The 20,053-nt window shown below is 54.9% G+C and overlaps 6 protein-coding genes across 6 annotated transcripts; 4 read left to right on the forward strand and 2 right to left on the reverse strand.

Moving 5' to 3' along the window:
- Positions 1-1,961: 1,961 nt before the first annotated feature.
- A1O7_01655 (uncharacterized protein) lies at positions 1,962-2,623 on the forward strand (the record flags this gene model as incomplete). The annotated part of the gene is made up of 2 exons (XM_007755691.1): positions 1,962-2,036; positions 2,096-2,623. The coding sequence occupies 2 exons, from the start codon at positions 1,962-1,964 to the stop codon at positions 2,621-2,623; spliced, it is 603 nt and encodes a 200-aa protein (XP_007753881.1).
- A 607-nt stretch (positions 2,624-3,230) lies between these two features.
- Positions 3,231-5,056, reverse strand: A1O7_01656 (uncharacterized protein; the record flags this gene model as incomplete). Its single annotated transcript, XM_007755692.1, has 4 exons — positions 3,231-3,388; positions 3,440-4,525; positions 4,590-4,769; positions 4,831-5,056. The coding sequence occupies 4 exons, from the start codon at positions 5,054-5,056 to the stop codon at positions 3,231-3,233; spliced, it is 1,650 nt and encodes a 549-aa protein (XP_007753882.1).
- A 1,626-nt stretch (positions 5,057-6,682) lies between these two features.
- On the forward strand, positions 6,683-9,196 carry A1O7_01657 (selenocysteine lyase; the record flags this gene model as incomplete). The annotated part of the gene is made up of 1 exon (XM_007755693.1): positions 6,683-9,196. The coding sequence occupies one exon, from the start codon at positions 6,683-6,685 to the stop codon at positions 9,194-9,196; it is 2,514 nt and encodes an 837-aa protein (XP_007753883.1).
- Positions 9,197-12,970: 3,774 nt separating this feature from the next.
- A1O7_01658 (uncharacterized protein) lies at positions 12,971-14,872 on the forward strand (the record flags this gene model as incomplete). Its single annotated transcript, XM_007755694.1, has 1 exon — positions 12,971-14,872. The coding sequence occupies one exon, from the start codon at positions 12,971-12,973 to the stop codon at positions 14,870-14,872; it is 1,902 nt and encodes a 633-aa protein (XP_007753884.1).
- Positions 14,873-15,825: 953 nt separating this feature from the next.
- Positions 15,826-16,776, reverse strand: A1O7_01659 (uncharacterized protein; the record flags this gene model as incomplete). Its single annotated transcript, XM_007755695.1, has 2 exons — positions 15,826-16,111; positions 16,223-16,776. 2 exons carry the CDS (start codon positions 16,774-16,776, stop codon positions 15,826-15,828), a joined length of 840 nt encoding a protein of 279 aa, XP_007753885.1.
- Positions 16,777-18,301: 1,525 nt separating this feature from the next.
- Positions 18,302-19,588, forward strand: A1O7_01660 (uncharacterized protein; the record flags this gene model as incomplete). Its single annotated transcript, XM_007755696.1, has 1 exon — positions 18,302-19,588. One exon carries the CDS (start codon positions 18,302-18,304, stop codon positions 19,586-19,588), a length of 1,287 nt encoding a protein of 428 aa, XP_007753886.1.
- Positions 19,589-20,053: the final 465 nt, after the last annotated feature.

The raw sequence follows: 20,053 nt of genomic DNA on the forward strand, positions 1-20,053 counted from the left end.
CCTGATGGACTGTAGATTTCTGCATCTGGAAAAATCAGCCGCGACGATCTCATCCGCTTACTCCCGGTGGTGTGCCGCAGTGTTCGAAGGCGATTGCATCGTAGTCCAGCCGCAAAGCTAGGGATTCCTGCATGATCCACTATTTGACCATACAAATCAGCCTCTAGCTTCGGTTCGAGCGAAGAAATGTTGGTGGTTCTTCTTTCCGCTTAGCGCACGACGGTTGAGTAACCTCAGGCTATACGACTGCCCTGAGGTCACTTGGATCTTCGTACATGGCTTGCCCAGAACCAAGTCAAGTGGTTGGCAATTGGCTCGCTAGAGCCTCCGGGAGCTGCGCTGCGTTCCGGGCCTCTGATTCCGCTGCGGCTAGGCAAATGTGTATCGATTTCGCGGAGCTATTGCTCGCCTTTGAAGAGAGCACGCCCCAAAGAATCGTGTGCGTCGGCTCAGTGGCATCCAGGACGACTGACTCCCTTCACAGTGGGTCCGCACCTGGCATCTGTTCTGCCAGCTCCGCATCACAACCTTTCGCTGTATGTGACGTCCAAGCGACCTGCTCCCGATGTGGGAGGGTCGGATGCAATGGTAATGGTGACCTGAGTCATGTTATTGAATGTGAAAGAAAGGCTCTGAACAAAGAGATGACCAAGCATTTGCGTTATGCTTCTCAAGTGCAGAAGAAAGAACTATCACAAGCTACTTCCTTCGGTTAGCAGGGGGATATGTGTAGGCTTGCAAACCTGAGCAAGAGTGGTCCTCGGTCTCCCTGTCATCCTCTGTCGCAAAACGGGCTTGCTTAGCGGTAGTGGTCCTGTTAAGCTACAGGAGAGGCACATGAGTAGAGTTTGACAACGGTCGTGCTGAATGGTTAGGTCAATCCACTCTCTCAACACAATCGCGACCGAATTCCCATAGTAGTTTCGCACCGATGAGTACTTGAATCGCACCACACAGGTATGTCCCAGCGCGGCTCGACAGCAAGGCTGCTTCTCGTGCATGGTTGTCATTACGGTCGCAGATACGATGCAGCCACCGACGGTGATGCCAAGCCCAATATACGAATCACATATGCTTCAGGACCGTTGGGGGCCGGTACGAGGAGTGACTGGGATTGACTCATGTGAGCGGATTGGATTGTGCACGAGCGACTCTTGATAACGATTGTTGGCAAAAGCCTTGCGCGCCGTGCCATACTCCGCGCTCAGTTGGTAAAGAAAGGGTCTAAGCAGCCATGAAGCCGTCGAGGAAACAAAGTTCCAAAACATACTGTACCTCCGTACCTAGCCACGACCTGCACCCTTGAGCACAATTATGTCATAGGATTAGCAGCAGGATTAGGCGTCTTCGAAGCAACGTGTTCGCGATAGCTGCCGATCCAGAGGAGCGACATACACAGTAGTGTGGCAGTCCAGGTGTTCGTTCCCAGATTCGAGGCACGCGGATGCAGTGGGTGAGTGAGAAGCAAGAAAAAGCGGGAGGAACCATGAACTTTGGCTTGCGGCAGCAGCTGCACGGGAGCCACTTCGGCAGCAGCCCGATCGGGGCGCCAATCAGATGCCCGAGGGGGCTCAGGCGACAAGCTATGACGCCTGACGAGGTCGCTAGCGCCTGCCAGCCACAACGATTCTTAGGCGGGTGGGATGCAGTTCTCACTTAAGTCCATCGTGGTCCATCTTGACGGCGGGCCCCGATACCTCGTACTCTTGAGGTGTCGCCCAGCCTCCTCGACGCTGTTATCATTCTTCCTTCATCTGACCGGTTGATTTACAGAATATATCCTTTCGACGTTGAGAATCTCTTCCAGTGGCCTTAATTCTGCCTTGTCCACCATTCACTCACTCTCGGCGAGACCGTGCTCGTGCAACCCCGCACGTATTGGGTTCTGGTGGCCGTCTGGCTGTACAGCGATATCATCTTAGCAGCTCTCCCCGGCACTGGTCATCCCAGACTGTCTCAAGATGCTCGGAGGTCTCCTTTTCTCCTTCTGGAGGATCGTGGAGATCGTGACGTTAATCCCCATCATTGGCATGCTCGTATGTTATCCATTCTGCTACCTGAGTTGATCCTGGACTTTAACTGACTTGCGATACAGGCATGGTTCGTCGATGGCTTCAATGACAACAACCAGCTCACCCCGTCCTTCATCCTCGTGCTCTTCATCGTCTCCATCCTCGCCTGCGCATGGGCCATTGTAACCCTTCTCCGCCTCGGTTCGACACGCCGCTCCGCTCTCTTCGTCTCCTTCATCGACCTCTGTTTCGTTGGCGCATTCATCGCAGCGGTCTACGAGCTTCGAGGCATCAGTGATGCCGATTGTGCCAACTTCTCCACCGGCTCTATCTATGTCAATCTTGGGCCATTCGGATACTACGGCAGAAATAGCGGTTCATCATGGGCCCTACACCTCAACAAAAATTGCGCCATGCTTAAGGCATCATGGGCCTTGGGGATAATAAACACCATCCTATTCTTCTTTACCTTTGTCCTGGCTATCTTCTTGCACCGGCATGAAAGAGTTGTTGTCACCAAAGAGGTGAGACGGTCGAGACACAGTAGCCGCAGAGGCCACTCCCGGTCTGGATCCCGGAGAAGCAGTAGCCGCCGTCGATACTACGTCTAGACGAGATGAGATTGATACAACACTGGCGGGCTCAAGAAGAGGTGGATGATTTGAGGAGCGGAACATAATATAACGAATTTTCTTGTGTCATCACCATTGAGCTCAAGCTTGCTCTGAAGTTGGATATGTCTGTATGTCAGCGATAGCGCGGTGCTCATCCTGAGATACGGTTGGAATATGTGGAAATGAGCTACAGCACCCCCGGCGTGTATAACCTATACACCCCGAACGATGGAGTACCACCAAAACAAGAACCCAAGATATCACGAATCTGCTATCCATGAAGATGCTCTTTTCTCACAATGCACAACCCGTAAACCTCGTACCATATTCGCTCGTCGGGGCCTTGCCAGAAGACTTGATCCACGCATGTCATCATTCTTCGCGCACTGCGGAAATGACGATCTCTCACTGATGTTCTGCGGAGTGATCCAAGAAATAGCGAGCTAGCCATATCATCAAGCTCATCAGTGGATTATCCAAACCCCATACAGAGTCCCGAGTACAGAACCGAGTACGCTTAGCATCTTTCATTCCGCGATTTCCGACTTGACCATATCTCAATCCTCTTTTCAAAGCTGCGGGCACGATGCTACCACGTGTGGAGTTACACCCTACTTCCCTTCTCCGGGACCTGCTCGATAACCTCAGCGTGTCCGACCTCGATGCTCTTGGGGTCGATCGCGACGGGATCAATGTCCTCGTGGTGGACGACCTTCTCTACCGCGACGACGGCCTTATCGGCGAGGGCTTTGTCCTCGAACACTAGCGTACCAAGTTAGCATGGGAGAACGTCAGTGGTGATGAAAAACTCACGGAAAGCCAGCTCCTCCAACGTGCGGCCCGCCGTCTCCGGGAAGAAGAACCACACGAAGCAGATCTCAAACGCCAGCCAGCAGCAATACGTGATCAGCCACTTCCACGAGATGTTCTTCAGCCCGATGGGGTTGACGAAGGTGGTGAAGAAGCCGGCGCACCGGCCGAAGAGCTGGAAGATGGCGATGCCGCGCGACCGCTCGGCGAACGGCCACAGTTCCACCAGGTACGTGTACGTCAGGGCGTTGTAGCCGATGTTGTAGCAGGGTGCGTACAGGAAGATGAAGGCGATGGTGGCGGCACCGGCGGCGGCGTTGGAGCGGTCCGCCGCCGTGGCCGCGAGGGACTGCTGCATCGTGATGGTCCAGCAGATGTAGACGACGAGCAGCGAGCACGTGCAGGTCAGATACATGGTGCGGCGCTTGAAGCGCGTGACCAGCATGGCAGCCGTAAAAGCACAGACGAGCGACCAGCACGAATTGCCCAGGTTGATCTTCTGCTTGAAGATGCTCTCGGTGTGGCCGATCATCGCGAGCAGGTCGCCCAAGTAGTACGAGATGAGCGTGTTGCCGGACCATTGGGTGAAGAGGCCGAGGAAAGAAGAGAGGAAAACGCGGCGACGCATGCCCGCCGTGGAGAAGACGGACAACCACGACTTCCTCGACGCCTCCAGCTCGAGCCGGATCGTGGTTTGCATCTGCGCCATTTCGGCGCGTACAAATTCCGACTCCCGGTCGCCTTCGGCGTGGTACTTCACCAGGATGTCGTAGGCTTCTTCGCTGCGGTCTTTGGTGACGAGCCAACGCGGGCTTTCGGGGATGAAGTAGACGAACACGATCTGCAGGAGGGAGGGCGCCATCTGGAGGAGCGACGGAATCCGCCACCCCCAGTTGCTGGCAATGCTGTTGGTGCCGAAAGTGATGCCCGCGGCGGAAATTTGGCCGATGAAGTAGGAGACGTTGAAGAGTGAGGTCAGCACGGGGCGCTCCTTGGGATAGCCCAGTTCGCCGATCAAGGCAGAGCCAGAGACGATGCACGTGGGAATGCCGAAGCCTAGGATGATTCGCGCGGCAATATACATGCCAACTGGATATAGGACGTGGATCAGCAAAATGACTTCCTTACAGAAAGCTTATCAAAAGATACGCACCATTGCGGGAGAAGCCTTGAACAAGCGCTCCAATGATCATGACGCAGGACCCTCCGAAGATGGAGCCTCTTCGCCCAAGTTTGTCGTTGACAATCGGGATGAAGGGTAACGACAGGATGGCGCCAAGTGAATATGCTGCGGCGATGATGCCTTTGAGTGACCCTTGGGGGTCGCCGAAGTCTGAGGTGCAAATTAGCAGCTCGTTCGGTACACTCTCCTTTGCGAGTTACTATGTACGCACATTCAACCCACGACGGCACAATCTGGAGGGCGTTGATCAATTGGGAGTCAAATCCAGAGGTCAGTTCGATACCCATGCAAGTCGGGAAGAGCATGAGATAGAGGTATCGAAGGTTGGGCTTCTGATACCATGGCACTTTATCCTCCGCGGCAATGCGAGTGAGAATGGGGTCGGAGGCGCCAATCTCATGGGTGGCTTTCTTGAACAGCTTCGTAGTGGTGGCCATTTTGTTGAGCTGTGTGGCTTGATGCTGTCGTTCGTAAGAACAGAGGACTCCTCTCAGCGAAGCATCGGGGTATGCTGGTTCTTATGGGCATTGTCTGAAGAGGGCACCGAAGAACAGCCGCCAAAACGACGTGGTGGAGGCGAATCCGTCCTCGCTTGTCGAGAACTGACATATCACCCGCGACGTGGCATTGGAAGAATCATAGATTTGCTTGGCAGGGTGGGAGGCCTGGGTGGAGCTTGTTCGGCGGAGAAGGAGAATCTGGGGTCATTTTGCGGAGGCGTCAGAGGCGTGGACGTCGATCGTAGGACCACGTCCAATGAACTGGGTTACACTGACAAGCGACACTCTTCGTGAAGGGCCCTCGGGAGAAGGTCGACTGTCAGCCGAAGGAATCTTGACCATAATTAACCTGTGTTTGGTGGCCGAATGATGACTGACTGCATTACCGGCATTGTGGTTTGAAGCCAACCAGGAGCCAGGTGCCAGATGCCGTTCCGGCAAATAGCTGGCTGACACTTTCCTGTCGAAGACAGCAAGCGCGATGGAAGCATTGAGAGATTTAGCCTCAAAGCTCTGGCCAAGCAGGATAAAAGACGTGCCAAGGTACGCCCAGCTTAAGCTCCGTGCTGGAATGGGATAGCGTCGGCAGAAGAGGTTCTCAAGATGCCGTGAATTGTGATCAGGCGAGTTGGCGGCGTGAGGTTGTCTCTCGACCAGATCTGTTTAAAAGCTCGCGGAGTGCCGGCGAGGCCGAGAGAAGACCTCTGAAACATGAGGATCAGTTGTCGGAGGGCGAAAGCCTGCATATGATCCGAGTGTTTAGTAAAGCTACGGATACGGCATAGCCCAGCCTCGTCATTGTGGTGTTGGCCTCATGACAGCGGCGCCCAGCATGACCGATCTCTGCAGGAGATTTTGCTCATTACAGTAAAGGCGAGTTAGTCGTCTCGTCCGGTTGCCGCGGCCTCTATGGCGGTCTCATTGCTGACTGGTGCCATGGCGCGGGTGGTCACTGGCCGCAGGGCACCGCACGCTGAGCAGACGTCGGCAGAATCATTGTCATAATGCGCCTGCGTGCAGTCAATGGTGTTGTTTGTTAGGAACGAAGACCAGAATCTTGAATGACAGAATCGGAGGATCCGAATTGCACGACCCACAGAAGCCAGGGCAGAATGAGAAGTGGTGAGTTCTCGAAAACAGGCACTTGATTACCACTCAAAGTTTGTGGGACGCGAAGAGAGATCGCCGGCGTCCGCAAACACCATTAACGTCCCTACGGCCTGCTGCCAGAAGAAGATGAAGGTCACCAGAATCTTGACAGTGCAGTTATGAGATAACGCGAGGCGCCCGCACCAATAACGTCTCGCCCATTGCTTGTCGGAGATCGCCGAAGCCTTTCGCTTTTCCTCACATCTGCCTTTCGCCTTCCTCACCTCATCCCCCTCTTCCCTGGTACTCATCATCGTTCGTACTCGTACATCGTCTCTACGGATTTGATCGAAAGCTCTCTCTGCCACAGACACTTCGCTGGCTATATTGCCGACCATTCTGTCCATTCCAGGGATCAATGGGTGCGGCACTTTCATCGATATCAGTTCTGAGAGATCGGCGGGTGAGACAGCGATGGCCACCCTGACAAACTTGGACAATCCTGCCCCCTCATCCCGGGAACAACAATGCATGGCAGACATCGACCCCCAAACAGGCTATATCACCAATATAGATGATATACGTGCTGCAGAATATCCACAACTAAAAGATACGACTTACCTCGACCACGCGGGCACCACATTATACACCAAGACGCTCATTGAGAACTACTCGAGAGAGATGACATCTAATTTGTTCGGAAATCCACATTCTGCATCGGGGTCCTCGCAGCTCTCGTCGCGGCGAATTGACGATGCTCGTCTTTCAGTCCTCCGGTTTTTCAATGCCGATCCTGATGAATTCGATGTCGTGTTTGTCGCGAATGCGACCGCCGCAATCAAGATGGTGGGGTATGCTTTTCGAGATCACGAGGCCGGATTCAGCTACTTTTACCATTCTGAGGCGCATACGAGTCTCGTGGGTGTGAGGGAGCTAGCTACTCGAGGCACGACTTGCTTCAGTAGTGACTCTGAAGTCGAAGCCTGGATAGATGGTCTTGAAGGTGGTGGTGATCCCGCCGACAAACTAAGCCCGGTCTTGTTCGCATACCCGGCGCAGTCGAACATGACCGGTCGTCGCCTGCCGTTGGACTGGACTCAAAGAACAAGGTCTCATCGAGAATCTTCCGGGCAGGCTCTATACACGCTCCTCGACGCCGCAGCGCTCGTCTCAACATGCCCACTCGACTTATCTGAACCCTCGACATGCCCCGACTTCACAGCTCTGAGCTTCTACAAGATCTTCGGCTTTCCCGACCTCGGTGCCTTGATCGTGCGAAAATCATCAGGAGATATTCTCCGACGGCGGAAGTACTTCGGTGGAGGAACGGTTGATTCCGTCGCAACGTTTGGCAAAGACACCTGGCATGCAAAGAAATCCGCGCTGCACAGTGCTCTCGAGGATGGAACCGTGGCATTTCACAGTATCGTGGCTTTACAGTCCGCGTTGGACGTGCATAAGAAGATTTACGGAAGTATGGCAAAGATCTCTCGACATGCCAATCACTTGGCATCGATGCTGAGGGAGCAGTTACGCGAGCTGAGACACGCAAACGGGAGCCAGGTTTGCACCATCTACACCGAATCGGCAGCCGAAAGCTCGTCGCAAGGCCCCGTCATCGCTTTCAACCTCAAAGACAGTCGAGGCAAATACATTTCAATCTCGGAAGTTGAGAAATTGGGTGTGGTGAAGGATATTCAGTTTCGGACAGGCGGTTTGTGCAATCCCGGCGGGATCGGATCCCATCTCGGCCTCTCGAGCGAGGAACTGCGCCGGAATTATGACGCCGGACAACGTTGTGGAGGTGAGAACGACATCATCCACGGCAAACCCACAGGTGCCATCCGGTTGAGTTTCGGGGCAATGAGCAGCGTGAAAGACGTTGCCACTTTCCTTGACTTTATCAAAGGATTTTACATTGACTTACATGTACCGCCGCAGGCGCTACAGCAGGCAAGAGTACAACAGTACAATCATCCGACCTGGGAAGGCTTCGTTGTTGAGAGCCTCTTGGTCTTTCCCATCAAAAGTTGCGCAGCCTACAAAATACCCAGTAATGTGGCATGGGAAGTTGGTGGCAAGGGACTCGCATGGGATCGAGAGTGGTGTCTCGTCCACGAAGGGACAGATGTCGCGTTGAGCCAGAAGCGGTTTCCTCGAATGGCGCTTATTCGTCCAGAGATCGATTTGCAAGCACGCCTTCTGAGAGTCTCCTTCGCGCAAGGTGATACAGGAGACCAAAGAAAGCTCGAAATCAGTCTTGACTCGGCGCCCACATGCACGGGGCTCGTCAAGCCATGTGAAGCATCGATCAGCAAACCAGCAAATGTCTGCGGCGAGGATGTTGAAGTGCAAGTCTATACGTCGGCTGATGTGAGTGACTTTTTCACCAAAGCACTGGAAGTTCCATGCACGCTTGCAAGGTTCCCGATAGGAGGGACAGTGAGGCGGGCGAACGTCCGCGTGCCTGGTCAGCACGGAGGAAAACAGGCCACGGAAATAGGCAAATCCATTGCCCTGTCAAACGAAAGCCCGATTCTGCTTGTGTCACGCTCCAGCGTCAACCGACTCAACGAGCAAATCAAACAATCGGGTAGTGGCGGTGGTGGCAAAGCAGTCACGGCCGACTCCTTCCGCGGCAACATCATCATCGCTCAAGAGCTGCAAGGAGGACAAATGGAAAGCCCGTACGTCGAAGATGACTGGGAAGGTCTCCGGATAGGTGAAGACCCGAACAATGTCTTCGAGGTTCTTGGGCCATGCCAGCGATGCCAGATGGTCTGCGTGGACCAGAGCAATGCGCAGCGGAGGCAAGAGCCTTTCACTACGCTAGCCAAGACGAGGCGGAGGGAAGGGCGAGTTTGGTTTGGCATGCACATGTGCTTGAGGTCCGGCGAGGACTTGGACCCGACACGCGATTCCCCATGTTTCCAACGAGCCAGCGTAAAAGTGGGAGATAGGATCACGCCATTAGTAAGGATGGACTGAGGAGGAAGTTGTACGCGCATCTTGTTTCAAGTGAAAGCCGGGCGACTCGGCTGCAACATAGACAATGATCCAAGTGGCAACAGTCTGACAAGAAGATATATGCGATACCTAAACAGGAAGACACATACAGAACCATGATCAGTGGCGTACTCCGGAATGGACTGTGAATGTGTATACTGAGGCATGCAGTGGGCTCACACACTCTGAACACCATTCAACTGTCCTGCTTGCTGTAAGTGAACTTGGCCGCTAGCCTAGTTATCGGTGACTCGGATTCACCCGAGCTTCTGTCAGACTGTCTACTTTTGTGAGGAGTACTTTCTCCCTCGATCCAACGCTGCCGAGATGTCGCACAGGCATCCTTGCTTTTGGAAGGCTGCCGGGTGAACTCGTACCAGTGAGATCAACGCATCTCAGATCTTACCTTTGCCGTTGTCTGAAGGGTTGACCCCTGTTGTGTCCTCTGCAACCAGGATGCAGTCGTGTTTTGCATGGCGAAGTTGCACATCGCAGTTCGTTATTGATCATTGTGAGGCCAACTCTGGGGTCTCGGCCAATTTGCCATAACGAGGAGTAGGTACACAGTAAGGACAAGGCCTCGAGATCCGCCACATTGTGGCAGAATCCATCCCTTCCTCTTTTCAGGCTCTCTCACTCAACGTGAGCGCGCTGCACCTCACGTCATTTTTTTCGCCCTGTCCGTTCTGATCCCGCCGTGACGCCACCTACTGCTGCAACCCCTCCGACTTTGAGGTGGCTTTGACTGAGCAATCAGAGGGCCGCTCACCTACTGGGTGCACAATTCCTTGAAGCCTCCTTCGCCAAACTGACTGCGAATTCCGAGCTCCTTGGGGTTCTAGTCGGCGATTTCGGGATTCAGTGGAGACGGGCAGTTTCGTCCAAGAGGGTTTAGAGCCGGAGGCATGGGCTTTGGTAAGGTCTACCAGCCACTGAGCAAAGGACGCTCAACTGCAACTGTGGGTGGCCAGGGTGGTGCTTTGCGCTACTGTGTAGGGTGCTGTCGCAAACCTTTTTTGAGCCCCACGAGCGAGCGTTACGTATCTCAGGAAAGGCCCTGTACATTATTATTATTGAGGGCGCCTGAAGCGTTACAGCGATTTCGTCTTCGTTCAGCTTTGGACATTCGCTGAATGAACAGTACTCGCGTCACGACAAATCCCGCTGTTTGCACGTTTCCAGCCCACGGTGCGATGAACAGTGTGCTGTCTCTTTGTCAGCCATGGAGGGCGGCGGAATTGCAGCTCGTTCATTTCAACTGTCTCGGAGAGTTCATCGAGCCAGGCAGCGTTCTTGAATCATGTGTCTTGAGGCGACTTGGGACTCCAGTACGAGACACTTTGTACACGATAGTTTCCCAGAAACCTGCTTTTGGAGGCAGTAGCATCGCCATCAACCATCCGAACGGCAATGCAGATCACATCAAGAGGGGCGGGCTCGGGAAATTTGTGAGACTTCGCGTCAGGTGTCAGCCACATTCCCAGCAAGTGAACACTTATCAGCCACTTGCTGGTACCTGGGAGCCTTGTTCCTTCGGGTTTGTTTCAGTGATTAGTGAGACGTGGGGAGGCTCATTAGGGATAAGTGCACGCCACGGAACTTGAAGAATGGAGACTCGTCGCGCTGAGGCCCCTGGCGTGACCCAAAGGGGACGGCGCTTGACGATTCGGGCAAGAGTATGAAGGTTGAACGTGGTAAGGTTCACCCTCTACTGTGTACTGTGTGGAAACCAACAGGGTTTGAGAAGGTCCGTGACGCTGGCCAGCCAGGCGGGTGTTCTGCTCAACGGGCGCTGAGGGGGAGCTGAAAGACAAAAGGTTGACGTAGATTGGTGGGCGACCGCCTGCGCCGAAGCTGCTATTTTACCAGCCCCCTCATGGCGTCACTGTGAGTTGACTCAATCTGGATAAATTCTCAGTGAATGACGGACAAAGTGAGAGTCAAGGGCGGCAGGGACACCGATATGCACTTAAACAAGTGCTCGTGTTTTGACGAAGCAGCCACGTTCAAGTGCAAGCGACCTGTGAGCGTCAAGCTGCATCCTTGTCAGGTGTAAGCGACCTCAGCAAGCCGCACCTACCACCAGCTACGCTCGTACGTACTCGTACACTGTGCGTCAGTGCGCCTGTTCCTGGCAAGCGTGACGGCCAGGCCACTGTCAGTTTGGTGAAGCACTGCCACTTCGCATGGGTCCCCTCATGCCCATCGGGCACCCTTTACACGAATCATCAGTCGCTGCTCACTGCTGATCGAAGAAACTGTTGATCTTTTTCGCGTGCCACATCGAACGGCAAACTCAATCAAAGATCCTGCCGTTAAGCCATTTGCTGAACCACCCTGCGTACGGACCTGTGGTTGAGCGGTTAGCCTTCCATCCAATACTTAGCTGTCCCGGGCTTTTAGCCCCGTGCGAGCGCCACCTCTCGTGCCTCTATTTCTGAGATCGTCGGCCTGCAGCCAGGAACATCTACCACAGTAACCCTAACTTCTTCTCTGGGAGCTCTGATCGCAATAACTGCGTATCACGATTCGTGCGTCGGCGCCTTCCTCCCTCTTTCACGCTGCCTCCTCTCTTCCGGCCTGCCTCTCCATCGTCAAGCCAGCGACGACCCCGAACCCATTCCGAGAGAGATACCCACTAGGGTAGTCGCAGTGCTCTCTTAGTGGCGTAGCACAGACCAAACACTGTGAGCCACTTTCTCCACTCTGTCCGAATACCTCGTCACTCGGTTCACCACAATCGAGGCCCCGTCTCCATCAATTTCTCTCTTCACTCAATTACCATTATCGTTGCTACGAAAAGCAGTCATCAGCCGATTCGGGGGCGTTGCCAGGCTTGAATCGAACAACAACCACGGACGATCTCGTCCATCCGAGGGTCTCGCTGCTCGCATCGCCATTTCATCAGATCAGCGACCAACACAGTCGAGCGAGAATTTCCCGTCATTTCAACTCGGCTATCCTGTGTTGAGATCGCACCCGCCACCATTTACAACCCTCGCCTCGCTTCTACCATCGTTTCGTCTCGCCTGTCTCAGCGCTTCAATACCCTCCCTCGTCCTTCGCGTACACGATTTCAGGAACTTAGACGCAGGATCCATCCTCTCTACAACGCAGTTTTGGAGCACGCATCTGTCGCATTCACCCAGCGCGCATTCCCAACGGTCTCCGCGTCGTCAGACTCGATCTGCTACATATTCGGCCACTCCCGCGCCTCGATTTCCGCTCACTCGTTCGAGTCGTCGCATAGAAACTGCGTCATTCTAAAAGCTTCAGCCTTGGCCTGAGGAACTGCTCTGCGACTCACAATACACAACGAAAGCCTAGAAGATTCTCTGTTGCGCAGACGCTCATTGCTGCATAACATGCTGCGCATCACTGTATCCCAATAAAATAAGAAGCTAGGAGAGGAGAGACCCGAGCAGGAGCTGTGATCAGCGGTCTGCCTTCAAAACAAACTGCCTTGCATTGTGGTGAGGCTGAAGTCAGCGCCCTTCGCGTTCAGCACACTACTTTTCAGCTTGGGCCCCATCCTACTCGACCCATGCTACTGCAGCAGGTATGCCTTCCTCTACTCTATGTAACCATGTTGCAAACCCATCTACCACATCCTTGTCCGTCACAATCAGTCATGGTTTTTTTTCCCGACCGCGCGCACCCTCTAGACGCATTGGGGTCGCGCCGTTCGCGTTCGTGGGCCTACAACTGACTCCTCCAGCAGGGCACAAGTCACCCAAACTACACCAGAAATTGTTGATGGCTGAGTTCAGTCCCGAACCTCAGACATCCCCAGCGGATTCCAGTCCGGCCTCCCCAACATTCATTAAACCGACAAGCTCAGTACAGGAATCATCCAAAGTCAGGGCCCGGGAAGACTTCGAGGAGTCCTCGCGACCTGGAAAGAGACCGAGACTAGAGAGCCCATTGATGACGGCTGCTGCCGCCCTTGCTGAAGGACAACAGAAGTCGTTTCGAACAACTCCTCCACCTTCCACTGGGACAAGTCCTAACCCTACACAGCAAGCCCTGAGTGCCCTGATGGGCGCGAGTTCAAACATTACGAGCAAGGCTGAGCTACACTCGGGTGCTCCCTTCAACCCGGCAACCACTATCAGTGAGCCGCTGGCCGTAGTTGCGGAGAATGTCCAGCAGCCGTCAGCAAGCGCCGCTGAAACGTCCGGAACCGGCGATAATCATGCATTAACCAGTCCAACCAGCATCTCCAGTATCGGGACCGTAGGATCTCTCGAAGGCGTGGCGGGAGTGTCGGGGATGACCACCACTGTAGGCAGTCCACTTCCGCTCGAGGAAACGGTCCGTCAGGTCGTGAATGCCGCCGAGGCAGGCTCTACCTCACCAACTGATGTTGCAAAAACAGGGGCGCTGTCATACCCGACTCCGTTCTTGCAAGCAACACAATCCGAGGGCGGTAGACGAGGAATGAGCTTGCCTCATTCCGGCACACGACAAGGTACAAAATCTCCCTCCAGCAAAAAGCACAGATGCCCCTATTGCGCCACCGAGTTCACTCGTCATCACAATCTGAAGAGCCATCTGTTAACGCATAGCCAAGAAAAACCCTACGTCTGCTCGACCTGCTCATCACGATTCCGCCGGCTACATGATCTCAAGCGGCACACCAAGCTTCATACCGGTGAACGACCTCACATCTGCCCGAAATGCGGCCGCAAGTTCGCTCGCGGCGATGCGTTGGCTCGTCACAATAAAGGTCCCGGCGGATGTCCTGGGCGCAGAGCGAGCATGGGTAGTTATGGTGGTGATGAAGAAGGCGAAGGTGACGAGTCTATGGAGGGTATCATGTATGACGAGCCACCCAACATGGACGATGAAGAAGGCAACGAGAGGCGGCCCACACCTTCGATTCGTCGTCAGGCACCGTCAGGAGACGACACTGTTGATGAATCCGAGGCCGCGGCCCGGATTCCAAGCACGTACCCTCCGATTCAAGGGCGTCCTCCAGGCGGCATAGCCGCTGGCTATTTCACACCTCGGTCCGGGTACAGTCAATCAAGTGCGGGACCCAGTAATGCTCCGGTAGCGGCAGGTGCAGCCGGAACCTTCGCATCTATGACTGCTTCCTCCACCAGTTCGCGGCCCTCGGCGGCAGGCTCCGTCTTTGCTCAGAATCCAATGACCGAAAGTCCGAAACCGCTGTCACCTGGCCAGGCACAGCGACCGGGTGCCGTCGCCGGCGATGGGCACAATCGATCACCAAGTACGACGTTCTATCCACAGCCACATCCTCGGAGTACTGGTTCTGGATCGTCCTTGAGTGTGCCTCCCGGTGCACCGCAATTGCCTCCTCCTCATGCGCCTCATGCGCTGAACCCTCCAGATCCCAGGTATACCTTGCCCAGTCAAGGTGGCCCAGCTCATCCTCCTACCCAGCCTAGTGGGCCACCTACTCACATGAGTGGTAGCGGGCCTCTGTCTTCGCATAGCAACAGTTTGTCGAGTCACGGTCATTCTGGCCATGGAAGTGGTGAACCGTCAAATCCCATGTTTGCCCAATCTGACAGGATCTGGGCATACGTGACCACCCTGGAACAGAGGCTCAATAGCATGCAGGAGGAGATCAATTCTTTGAAACATCAGCTTGCCAGTGCTACTCAACACCAGCAGCAGCAAAGGATATAGGCTACCCAACGCCACAAAGAGCAATTCAGCAACAACGAACATGAGATGTCGAGTATGAGACTGAGCACGAACACGGAGATTTTACGCATGATACAGAGATCTCTGAGCAGTAACAGAAGCGCGATGTCGAGCAACAACGAACATGAGATGTCGACTACGACGCCGAGCACCTAAGCAACAACGATTTTCGCTCGCTATCACAACGAAGAAAAGTGCATACGATTACAGGCCAGGTGTGGGTTGAAAGCAAAAACGGAGAACGCAAGGAAAAGTATTGATATGGTATTTCAGCCGGGCGTGTTCGTTTCTCCCATTCTGCTTAGGGCATTGCTATAGATACCCCCATATTACATGCTTCCCACTATTGTTCAATGTTTATTCCACGGGGCCACTGCGGAGTTACCAGACAGGTTTTGTGCAGGTGGTGTCAGGCGCCGTGGGATAATGAAGGCAGGGATTTGACAGGTGAAGGTGACTGAGATGATGTGATGGACCGTGATGGGCCGGACGAGCGAGTCGGCGCTGTGATTTCATCTTTTGCTTCATCCAATGTGTATATGTACAACAAGAGCTACTTCTACCGTGAGCGGGAAGCGGGTACCGGACACCGGGTCACTAAGGGAAATTGCATTCGTACGGAGCACTTGTTCTGTCAATGGCAGGCAAGTCGGCGGACGGCCGGTCAAAACGGTGGCTAGCTGTGTAGAAATAAGGAACACTGCCCGGAAACCATCCATCCAACCCTTGCTTCAACGACAGCAGCCCAGGTGTGACGCTCTCCCTGTGTCTGTCCAATGTGATATCAATTCTTCCACATGGCTCCCTCTGTTCTCCTCTACAGCAGGATTCAAACACGCATGCCGTGTTCTTGAAGCCTGGTTATAGCCTTCTCGCCGCGTCCGTCCAAACGCACCACGGGGAGTCGGCCCAGCCCAGGCGAGGCAGGATCTAACCTACGCATCCACATCCACGTCCGTCGAATTACTCAGCGCCTCAAACCTGCGGTAATTCTCCTCATACTGCTCAATCTTGTTCATCACGGCCTTGTACGCATCACTCCCGATGACGACCCTCAAGGGCGGGTTCGGCATGACGGCCAGCTCGTACATTGCCCTTGCGCCCTTTTTAGGGTCCCCCGCCTGCGTGCCGTGGCGGGCGGTCATTTGCTTCTCTGCGTCGAGGTGGTCGTACGCCGGATGGCGCGTTGCGAAGGTCATACTGCGGCCGGCCCAGTCGGTTCTGCGAGCGAGCCACGTTAGTACTGCGCTGTACAGGTACCAGTAGCCCTAAGCTCAAACGTAAACATATGACTGCTACGCTACGCTCCATTACACTCCGCAGCACACGTACCTGAACCCACCAGGCTCGACCAACGTGAATTTGATCCCCCACTCGGGCTTGACCTCGTGGCTCAGACTCTCCGTGAACCCCTCGACCGCCCACTTTGTCGCGCAGTAGGCACTGAACAAGGGAACGCCCCTCTGGCCACCAATACTCGTGACCTGCTGGATCAGGCCGCCCGAGGGGGTCTGTTTGTCACGCAACGTCTCCAGCGCCTCGCGCGTGACATCTAGCAAACCGAAGAAGTTGATTTCGAATTGCTGCCGGATCTGGGCGTCCGTGTACTCCTCAAACGCGCCGGCGAGGCCGTACCCGGCGTTATTGACCACCACGTCGATGCGGTGGAATTTGTGCAGCGTCTCGGCAAAGGCCGATTTGATGGATTCTTTGTCTGTGACATCGAGGCGGAGGGGTAGGTAGTTGTCCCCTGTGGTGTTTTTGAAGGTGAGTTGGGATGGGTCGCGCGCCGTGGCGGCGACGATGTCCCCTCTGTTGATGACCTCTTGGGCGTAGTCGCGGCCGAAGCCGGTCGAGGTGCCGGTTATGAGGAAGACTCGGGGCATTGTTGCCTGAGAAGCGCTTGTCCAGCCGGTTCCTCGTACAGAGTACTCTACCACCTCGAGAGAAGGTGAAAGTCGGAAAGAAGGATGCTCGCTTGTCGATGGTCGAGCCTTGGATTTTGACTGCGGAAAGATGGAATGTAAGGCTGCTGTTCAGCTGGAGGTCGAACGAGGTCTACCGTTGATTTACCTAGGTACTTGAGATGTCACAGAGGCTTGCGTGTCTTCTCTTATCCCCCGGAGTGTCGGAGTACGTACTCTGCTAGTAATGACTACGAACTCACAAGAGAGGCGTCCGGTCTGAATTCTTTGCCGGCCGAGAAAATACTTAATTACCTTACCTTGTTTATCTATTAAAATCTAGACGCCGAGCTGCTGAAAGCTTCAGCTGAGCACGCTGTTCTGCGAGGCTTTGTATCAACGTCATCAAGAACGTCGACCGCGTTGGTTACCGGCGGGCCGAAGATGATGGTTTTCGGCGGCAGCCCACGAATTTAGCGACTCGAATGTGTGGTACGGAGTATGTACTGTACAGTAGCCTCGGGGCCCCAACCGGGTTCCTTTCGGGCTGCATTGGGGGCACGATTGCGTGGGCGCGGCCTGATTGGATAATCGCAATTCATAGCAGACGTACGGAGTATGCATCGTTCTTGAGTGATCGAGCGGAACGGTCAAGGAGGATGTCAAAGACGACAGATCAAGACCAACCAAGACCAAGGACAACCTCTTCACCACGGGCTCAAGTGAGCACTGTATACCCAGCACTCGTACGAAGTCATCCCTGCAACTGGCGCCCCCCGCGGCAACTGCGAGGACACACAACGCCCTGTGCTAATTAATGAACGCCTTGTTTCGCCGGCCAAGTTTCATCGGTGGTCTTGGCCACGTTGGATTCGACAGTACGAGGCGTCGCTGACGGCGGCTGCACACGAGGCAAGCTGAAGGACACCGACATCCGGACAGCACCTCGCATTGCATATGAAATGATGAGAGTTGTTTCAACAGTTCTTGGTGCTCAGTTGCTCAGCCTTTCAACCTAACGTCCTGCTTCGAGGCGCCTAAACCACGTAAGACTCACCGAGCAACACATTTCGGGCTGAAAAGAAGGACCACCAGCAGAGAATTAAGTCAAGGGTTGAAGTACGCAGCGCACCGCTTGCGTCGAGCTGCGTCGCATAAAGAGCTTCGCTTCTCTTGTCCCTCTACTGCTGGCGAGCCATTTACTCCGCGTGGCCAGGTTGCTCAGCCTTGCTCAACTCTTTCAACGACGCGCATGCTCAACGGGCGAAACGGCCAGCCGACGCACTGATTCAGGTCAACGGAAGCTTCTCTAATTTGATATCAAGCCTTTCGAGCCTCGAGCATACACGTCGACAACATAACCCGCGTGCCTAACAGTGCCGCCCTGACTTTTCTCTTACGCGCCACACACTCTCATTCAGCAACGCCCGCCATGATGTGGCACAATACACAAGACCTCCATCGCCAACAGAGCCCTCCCAATGCGTACCACCACCAGCGAAACACCATGAGTGACCGCATGTCGGTATCGTCCGGGACCACCGGCGTGGCCAGTAACCCGCCCAGTCATCTTCCATACCAGAACTACAATTACAACACCGACTCAAACCCGGGTACCGCTGCTCACACTGTCCACCAACAACACCAACAACAGCCACAAAACTACTACAACCCACCCACATACTTCTACCCCTCAAGCCACATCCACAACCAACCGCTTTTGGCGCCCCATCCTCTATCCCACCATCCGCACATGCCCACGCCATACATGTCTTCCCCAGCACCACCACCACCTGTCCAGACATCTCCCTCTCTGACAGCCACCCTCCTCGCCTCCTCGTCGCACCAACTCACCCTCGCAACAGAGCACCCATTCCTCCGCCTCGCGGGCCAAGGCCAGCTCCCCGTGGCCACCCTCTCGCGCTGGCTGTCCCAAGACCGCCTCTACGCGCAATCCTACATCGGCTTCATCGGGAGCCTCATCGCCCGCGTCGACCTCCCTAACACTTACGTGGCCGACAAATCGACCTCCCTCCGCTGGCGGCTCGTGCAGTGCCTGACCAGCGCGCTGCAGAACATCCATACGGAGCTGGCCTTTTTCGCGACCACAGCGGCCACGTACGGCTTGGACTTGGAGGCCCCCTCGCGTGGCCACATGTTTGCCCCCGACCCCGCCACGAAGCAGTACATGGACCTGTTCCGCGCGTTCTGGACGGATCCCAGCATGAGTCTCCTCGAGGGCATGGTCGTCCTGTGGGCCACGGAGACGGTATACCTGCGTGCGTGGACGTACGCGCGGTCGTTTTCGAACGAGGTCACGAGTTCAAGTGGTCTGAGGCAGCAGCAGAGGATCGAATTGGAGGACGGGGAGCGGGAGCGGGAGATGGCCCGAAAGTCCAAGGCCTTTTCAGCCTTTTCCTCCTCCCTCTCCGACGGCGTCATGTCCGAGCTGGAAGGCAGTGAGGTTGCCACAAACACGGCGTTGAGCGGGACGACGACGGGCGTTGCGAATCAGAGCGACGCTGCCGACGACCACCAGCGCCACGGTCCCGCTCACTCGACGGATCTCGACGGCGGGGCTCTACGCGACGCCTTCATCCCCAATTGGACGAGTCGCGAGTTTGAGGGCTTTGTGGCGGAGATTGCAGAGTTGACGGACCTATTAGCCGAACGGGAGGACGCTGTCAACAGAAAGTTGGACGTCTACAAGGCTGTGTGGAGGCATGTGCTTGATGTGGAGAGGCGGTTTTGGCCGGATGTCGGTGTCGGTGTCGGTGGCGGGGTGGCGGATTGATTGATTCTACACGACCTGATGGACGGGTTACGAAAAGGACGTGGTACGCTGGGCATGCATGGTATATTACAGTAGACCGCAGAAGGCACACAGACGCAGACGCAGACGAAGACACAGTGCCCAGAAGGGGAGGCCGCTTGCGATGGTATGCGAACGATACCGAACATCTCACGGGGCCCATTCGGGACGAGGGAAGTCCTGTGGAAAATTGAAAATTAATGACGGGCGCTGAACGAGGATCCAATATTCTGAGACGCTTATAGGGCGCAGAGACGCATCACTCTTGCGGTGGGGTTGACTCTCATGCTCTCCGGACCGGTTCCTTGGGATCACATCTATCGGCTAGTCTTCTCGAAGTGCATGGAGGACTGGGTATTCGCGTAGGATGGATAAAAAAAGACGGTGCCGACGCGAACGTACCGAGACGGTGCGTTGACCCTCAATGAATGTTGTTGCAGAAGAAAT

This window comes from Cladophialophora yegresii (genome assembly GCF_000585515.1).
Source record: "Cladophialophora yegresii CBS 114405 chromosome Unknown aczIN-supercont1.1, whole genome shotgun sequence".
Taxonomy (NCBI): Eukaryota; Fungi; Ascomycota; class Eurotiomycetes; order Chaetothyriales; family Herpotrichiellaceae; genus Cladophialophora; species Cladophialophora yegresii.